Source organism: Theropithecus gelada, chromosome 10, assembly GCF_003255815.1.
Source record: "Theropithecus gelada isolate Dixy chromosome 10, Tgel_1.0, whole genome shotgun sequence".
NCBI lineage: Eukaryota > Metazoa > Chordata > Mammalia > Primates > Cercopithecidae > Theropithecus > Theropithecus gelada.
This window is the reverse complement of record NC_037678.1, coordinates 39,212,571-39,219,995: the sequence shown is the minus strand read 5'-3', so window position 1 is coordinate 39,219,995 and position 7,425 is coordinate 39,212,571. Positions and strand designations below refer to the sequence as shown.

The 7,425-nt window shown below is 66.2% G+C and overlaps 1 protein-coding gene across 1 annotated transcript; it reads right to left on the bottom strand.

The window, feature by feature from the left end:
• Positions 1–325: 325 nt before the first annotated feature.
• EEF1A2 (eukaryotic translation elongation factor 1 alpha 2) lies at positions 326–6,604 on the bottom strand. Its single transcript, XM_025398122.1, has 5 exons — positions 6,344–6,604; positions 4,867–5,083; positions 3,100–3,279; positions 2,072–2,368; positions 326–547 (listed from the first exon to the last, which is right to left on the bottom strand). Exons 2-5 carry the CDS (start codon positions 5,008–5,010, stop codon positions 326–328), a joined length of 843 nt encoding a protein of 280 aa, XP_025253907.1. The 5' UTR covers positions 5,011–5,083; positions 6,344–6,604.
• Between the last annotated feature and the right edge of the window lie 821 nt (positions 6,605–7,425).

The window sequence follows — 7,425 nt, the reverse complement described above, 5'->3', positions numbered from 1 at the left end:
GATGGATGGATGGATGGATGGATGGATGGATGGATGGAGAGGTGGATGGATGGATGGATGGATGGATGGATGAATGGAGTGAAAGATGGATGGGTGGGGAGATGGATGGATGGATGGATAGAGAGGTGGATGGATGGGTGGATGGATGGGTGGGTGGGTGGGTGGATGGATGGGTGGATGGATGGATGGATGGATGGACGGACGGACGGACAGAGGATGGATGGGTGAGGAGGTGGGTGGATGGATGGATGGATGTGGGATGGACTCTTCCCCAGAAAGTGTGTGGTAAGGGGAGAGATTGGAGACAGCCCAGTCTTGAGATGCCTCATAGGGACCCCTGGTCTAGGGCAGGCGGAACTGGCTGGGCAGGAGCTCCAGCACGGCGCCCTTGCTCACCGCCGATCTTGTACACGTCCTGCAGTGGCAGGCGCAGGGGCTTGTCCGTGGGGCGCGTGGGGGGCAGAATGGTGTCCAGGGCCTCCAGCAGGGACACGCCGCTTGCGTTGCCCTCCTTACGCTCCACCTTCCAGCCCTTGAACCACGGCATCTGGACCGAAGGGAGAAAATCAGTCCATTACAGAGACATTGGTGGCCTCCCCACCCTCAGGCCTCCCCAGGGTGCCTCCAGGAATCCTGCTGTTCAGGCTAAACTTGCCTCATGCCCTTTAAGATGAGGAATTTCCCCAACCTGCTCCTCCCCAGCCCATAGCCCCAGCATCACAGGGACCCTGGGAAGGAGATCCCTCTTAAAAGGAGGAGGACAAAGAGGTAAAGCACCCTTCCCAGCCCAGGCTGCTCAAGAGTTGCTGACACTGTGAACAAACCCCCAGTCCAGCCCCAAGTCCCCGAAGGCCCCAGGCCCCTGACCATCAGCTCTAGGCAGGGCAGGTGACTTGACTAGGAGGATGCCGAGTCTAGACAAGGGCCAGGCCAGGGACAGAGCTGGAGGGGGAGCCTCGCCCCACCCTAGCTCCTGGACACCGTGCTGCCTCCAAGTTTGGCACAGCCCTGTCCGGAGCTTCTCCTGGTGCGGCCCCCACTCCAACCCCACGAAGCCTCCCTCTGGGCCACCTGCCACAAACAGGGAGCAGGGGAGGGAGCCGGCAGCACTGTGCCCCAGCCCCCCAGGGCCTGTATAAGCATGGGCCACCTAGCAGCTCAGGCCAGAGGGGAGTGTGGGGTCCCTGATGGCTGGAGGCCTCCCTGGAGAGGCGGAGAATGGTGTTCGCCACATGATACCCTGCGAGGAAAATGCCATCACAGGTAAACAACACCCAGCCTCATGAGATGGAGGCGGGGCTGGGGAAGCACCTCTCAGCTCTGTCCCCAGACCTCAGCGCTGGGCTCAGTGCCGCTGGTCTGTCTCCCCGCTGTCTCTAGACTCCACACCTGTACCCTCACTGTTGGCAGCTACACTGCTGGCAGAGCCCAGTGGCAGCCATTCTGGTGGCTCCTCTGGCTTGGAGAACCCTTGGAACACAGTCTCAGGTTCTGCAAGTGTCTCTACGCGTCACCTCCAGCCAAGGCAGAGTCCCTGGGCCACAGACTGTTCGCACGCTGAGCTCCCAATTGACCAGCCAAGAGCCAACCCTTAGCCCTCCCAGCCAGCCCAGAAGCATGCACACTTCCCAAAGCCAAACCCTGCTCCAAGACCCCAGGGGAGGCAGCCGGGGAGGCCCCCACGGCCCAGCCCGCAGCCCCTGCATGTTTTCCAGAGCCAGGACAATGGCCTGGCAGAGATGAAACCGACCACCCCCATGGCAGGGCTCTGGAGACCAGGCACATGGGCCGTGCTGGAGGCCACTGCCCCTGCTGTGTTGACATCAGGGATGGACCCGGGCCCTGGCCAGCCGTGTGGGAGGCTGAGTGTAGGAGCAAAGCCTGGTGCTGAGGGGGGATGGGGCTCCCCGCCGGGCCTTGAGCCAGTTAGGGAAACCCAGCAGGTTTCGTGGGGAACCTGCATTTCCCTGGGACAGGCCCTCCACCTCCCCCTGCCACCTGCCGGTGCCTCGCTCTGGGGCAGGGGGTCCAGCCAGCCCGTGTGGCCCGCCCCGCCCTAGCCGCCACTCACGTTGGGGGAGGGCTCCAGCATGTTGTCGCCATGCCAGCCGGAGATGGGCACGAAGGGCACGGTGGCCGGGTTGTAGCCGATCTTCTTGATGTAGGCGCTGACTTCCTTGACAATCTCATCATAGCGCTTCTCGCTGTAGGCCGGCTCCGTGGAGTCCATTTTGTTCACGCCCACGATAAGCTGCTTCACACCCAGCGTGTAGGCCAGCAGGGCATGCTCCCGCGTCTGCCCATTCTTGGAGATGCCCGCCTCGAACTCACCCACGCCCGCCGCCACGATCAGCACTGCGCAGTCCGCCTGCCCAGCGGGGGACACAGTGAGCCCCGCCCCACCTGCCCAGCAGGGGACACAGGCCTCTCCAGGCAGTGGGCTGGGGCCTGAGCAGCCCACTGGGGCCTTGGGGAGGGAGACATGGGGGTCCCCACTTCAAGGGCAGTGTGGGGGGCTCATCGCCAGGCCATGGGTCAGGGGACCGAGGTTCAACCCTGGCTCCACCACCAGTGGGCTGTGTGTCCCTGGACAAGTCACTCAGCCTCTCTGGTCCTGTTCCTCACTTGAGGACAGATTGAGGTCACAGTTATCAAAGCAGTTTGGAGGTGGTGGCATGTGTCCTGCTGTCTGCAGGATGCTGTGTCTGGGGTGCCCGTGCATCTCTGTGGGTGCCCTGAAATGTCACACAGTCCAGGCCTGGCTGGTGGCACCTCTGCCCACTTCTCACTGTCCCCATCCTGGCCTCTAGCCCCTCTGTGCATGAAGGTGTGTCCATGTCCACATCTGCCCCCATCTGTCTGGGGACTCTGACACTGGCTGGGTGTCCTCTCAGGCACTGAGTCAGATGCCAGAGCCCTGGATTCCTTCTTGCGGGGGCTCTAACCCAGACCGGGTGAGGGGTGGCCCAGGTGAGGGGTCCCCTGCCCTCACAGGAAGCACAGGAGACCCCACCACCCCAGTGATCCCAGGGGGCCCCAGTGTCCCTTGAAGGGGTGCAGCGGCCTCTCCCCCAGCCCCACCTGCTGTGCCCCGCTCACCTGGGATGTGCCTGTGATCATGTTCTTGATGAAGTCACGGTGGCCGGGGGCATCGATGATGGTGATGTAGTACTTGGTGGTCTCGAACTTCCAGAGGGAGATGTCAATGGTGATGCCGCGCTCACGCTCCGCCTTCAGCTTGTCCAGCACCCAGGCATACTTGAAGGATCCCTTCCCCATCTGGAGCAGGTGAGGGTCACGGGTGAGGGTCACAGGTGAGGGCGAGACCTGGGACCCGGGGAGTCCCTGGCGGTGCGAGCTGCTTGTCACAGCAGAGTGGCCGCGGGAGGCGGGAGATGGGCTCCAGCACCCGCTTGCTCCCCGCCGGGGTCCTGGAACGCCGGCCCCTCCGTCTGGACCCCACACCCAGACCCTGCCCCCCATGACCGGCCTCTGCACCGGCTCCAGAATGGGTGCGGCTACGCACGTCCACCAGCAGGTGGCGCGAGGGCCTGGGAGCCGCCCGCTCTCCCAGCGAAGCCGCCAGATGGGATAAACCCCTCCCCCGCCAGGGCTCCCCTTTATCTGAAGCTGCGGACGCCCCCAGATCCCTTCCTCAGCCAGAGGCCAATAATACCACCGTGTTTGGGGCTGTCAGATAAATAACCCTCGGTGTTATTTTATTTTAAGGTGAGGAGAAGGGAAAACGGAATGAGGTCAGGAGGAGGCCCTGGCTGCACCGCTCCTTCCCGCTGCTCCAGCCTCCCCACCCCCCTGAGGCTTCTCCTCCCCTTCCTCGCTCTGCCGGTCACGGGAAGCTGGGGGGCCTCAGCCAGTGAGACCCCCACAGGAGGGGACGGGCTGCAGTCAGGGCAACAGCGATGGTCACTACCCAGCTGGGCATAGCTCCCCACCAGGGCCTTGCACAGACTGGACTCTTGCCCTCCAAGAGGCTGCCCAGCCTGGAGGGGACCCAGATGGGACCCAGCTGGGGCCTGAACCAGCGGCCCTCTGAAACCCCCGCCTTCTCCCGACGAGGCTAGGTAAAGGGTGATGCAGCCCAAACTCAGGGGTGCAGCTCAGAGCACCCACCTCACCAGGGCAGAGACTCAGCCCAGGACAGCGAGTGCCCCCTCCCCAGGCCCTGGCCTCCACCTTCATCATCCAGGTGAGAGCTCCCACAGGCCCTCCCAGAAGTGGGCTTCTCCCCAGAGCCCTGGGCAAGGGAGGGGGACCAGAGAGCAGACCCTGACTCATGGCCACTCCCCACCACTGTCTCAACCACCAAAGAGGAACCGCTTCAAAAGGTCAGCCAGAGGGCCGCCTCATCCAGGACCCCCACCCCAGGGGTGCACTGGACAGCAGCCCTCCACAGCCCAGCACAAGAAAATGGAGCAGACGGGCCGGCTGCCCATCAATCAGCTATTAATAGCAGCGTGCGTCCTGGCAGGGCCCTGGGACAAGTGAGGGCAGCACCACCTCCAGCCCCAGCCTTGGCCCTGGGGGGAAGGGGGCAAGGCTGTAGGGCCCTCCAGCCCCAGCTCAATGTGGCAGAGTTCCAGAGCCTTCTGTGGACCCTCCCAGGTCACCTCCCTCACCACAGGGCAAGTCCGGCAGCTCGATGGCCACCCCTCCCCCACCAAGCTCTCCGCAAGAGAGGCTGCCCCACTGGACCCTCTGAGGCCTGAGTGTCCCACAGAGGGGGTCCCTCCTGCCCTGGAGGTCTCCTGAGCCACATGTCCTGGGGCTGGGAGATGCCAAGCCTGGCCACCACAGGAGTTGGGGGTTCCTTCTCAGGGGGCCAAGACCAGAGCCCCCGGAGCTCACCTCAGCTGCCTCCTTCTCGAACTTCTCGATGGTCCTTTTGTCGATGCCCCCGCACTTGTAGATGAGGTGGCCCGTGGTGGTGGACTTGCCAGAGTCCACATGGCCAATGACCACGATGTTGATGTGGGTCTTCTCCTTGCCCATTCTGCTGGGAGTGTGAGGGGCTGGCGGGACCCGGGGTGCTCTGGCTCAGGGCGAGGGGGGGGCTGCAGTGATTCTGTGGTGCCAGCAGTGGGGGGGAGACAGGTGATGGGGAGCCCGGGGGGGAGAGACCAGCAGAGACTGTCCTGGCACAGGCTGGGCACACATCCCTGCCCACAAACCAAGCCCCCATGTTTGGTGGGGAGGGAAGGGCCCCCACCCACAGCTGGGCCTGGCCAGGGCAAGTAGAGGCTGTACACTGCCGCCACCCCACACTTGAGCCCAAGCAGCCCCATCTGCTGTAAATAACTGGGCGTTGGGAGCCTGCGGGCCGCTCCTTGGGAAGGGGTTAGCCACCATTTGGAAGGACCACGCAGTGCCAGGCTGGGTACGTCCGTGACCAGCAAAGCGGGGTGATGAGTCACCTGCCCAGTGCTCCAGGGCCCTGTCCTCCACGCTCGCTCCCCTCCCCGGCGGCAGGGCCAGGGACACGGCGCCCCACCCCCACCCGCTGCCACCGGGGAGAGATGGCCACTGCTCCCCACTCCCCTCCTCAGGCAGGGACGGCGCCATCTTCCCCTCATCCCTGCCCGGCAGGCTGGGCCAGAGCCCCGACGGAGATGCGCTGCCCAGATTAGGGACCCAGAATAGCTCTACGTGCCACCCCCCCAGACTCTCACAGGGGCAGACAGCGGCCAGGAGGTGGGGGTCCCTGTTCCAGCCTGAGGAAGGAGGACCCTGTCCAGCCAAGCCCAGCAAGTGCCAGGTGGAGATGCCCTCGGCCCGGTGGGGATATAGGGGGCACCCTCCCTCCCCTCTCCCCTCCGGTCAGGGCCGTGGGTCACAGCCCCGTCCCATCACAGAGGTCAGTGGAGAAACCCACACTGCTCCTCGGGGACAGGCGGCTGGGGGAGGCAAAGAGGACAGAAGCCACCGTGGGGTGGGAACACGGGTGGGGGTGGGGAGGCCAGGGCCCCCAGATCTCACCACCTCCCTCAGCGTCCTCTGGCCCAGCGCCCCGAAGCCCGACCCCCATCAGCCCCTGGCACTGAAGACGCTGCCCCCAGCCCGCAGGGTCCCCGCGGCCCCAAGGTCATGGCTACGGGGAGATCGCCGCCCAGGACCCGGCCCCGCCGCCCCGCGCCGCCCCGCGCCGCCCCCGACCCCCGGCCCAGCCCGGCCGACGCGGGGACCCCCGGGAGCCGGAATCCGGGCGCGCGCGGGGGCGGGTGTGGGTGCCGGGCCCGGCCGCCCTCTGCCCCGCGGGACCGGCCCCGGGGGTCCCTCTTCGGAAGACGGGGACGGGGGCGGAGGCCCGGGGGCCGAGCGTCCTTACCCGGAGCCGAGGTCTCAGCCAGAGGGACTGGCGGCGCCGGCGCCGGCGGTTTTATCTCCGGGAGGGGGTCCACCTATTGACGGTGGCGGCGCAGTGCACCGCGCCCTGCAGCACGCCAATGCGGAACCGCGCGGGAGGGGGCGGGGCGCGGACGCGCGCGGGCGGGCGCCACGGGGACGCGAGGGGATGCGGGAGGCGCGGGCTGCAAAGACGGACGCGGGAGGCGGGAGAGAAACGCGCAGCGGGCGGGGGCGGGGCGGGGGGCAGGGCGGGGAGGCGGCGGGAGGGAGGGACAGGGATGGAGACCGCGCTGGGAGAGCGCGGCGGGCCCGGGAGACGGGGCGAGAGCCGGCTCGGGGCAGGAACACGCTTCAGCCGCGAAAAGCGGTCCCCGGGGACGGGGCAGACGCCGAGGAGCGGAGCCGGCAGGCGGGGGAGGGGAACAGCTGCGCTGCAGCCTGGGAGACGAGCCTGGGTCTACCGGCCCCTCCCCGGCTGCTCATGCTCATGAGGGACGCCCAAGAACCCCCGAAGCCCGGCTCTGAGGGGCTCTCCCTAGTGAGGCCCGGGGGTGCAGGTCTCAGGGTGGAACCCCGGAATCTGCTGGTTTCCAGCCCCTGTCCTCACGTGCCTGCCCTCCTGGGCGCACCATGACAGGCCCCCAGGATCCGGCGCAGAACCACCCTCCCCGGAGAGGCTGGTCCCACGGTGCAGGGAACGCCGGAAGCCGGCTCCCAGACCCACTGACATCTTCCAGGGACCCTGCCCTCCGGGTGCGCCTACCGCCGGCTGCTGCTGGGAAACAGCGCCAGCCAAGGGCGAGTCAGATCCAGACAGACCCGGGCCCCCGCCCAGCGCCCACCCCGCTGCACCTCAGCGCCTTGCGGCTGTCCTCACATGGGGTCAGGATGCCAAGCCAAAGACCGGGCCACGCTCTGTAGGAAGTGGGGAGTCCCTGAGGTCCTGGGCACCCGCGGGTAATGACCAACGTGGGATGTGAGGAAGGGGATGTGGCGGCCATGTGTTGTGTGAAGACCAAGGTCAGGGGCTTCCTCCCAGACCCCAAGATCCTGTCGTCTCAC

Bases quoted from the DNA above. Each gene is read 5' to 3' on its own strand.
- EEF1A2 (XM_025398122.1), bottom strand. From the start codon at position 5,010: ATGGGCAAGGAGAAGACCCACATCAACATCGTGGTCATTGGCCATGTG. The intron at 3,280-4,866 runs GTGAGCTCCGGG...CACCTGCTCCAG, and splicing joins TCGAGAAGGAGGCAGCTGAG to ATGGGGAAGGGATCCTTCAA. The intron at 2,369-3,099 runs GTGAGCGGGGCA...CCCGCTGGGCAG, and splicing joins TGATCACAGGCACATCCCAG to GCGGACTGCGCAGTGCTGAT.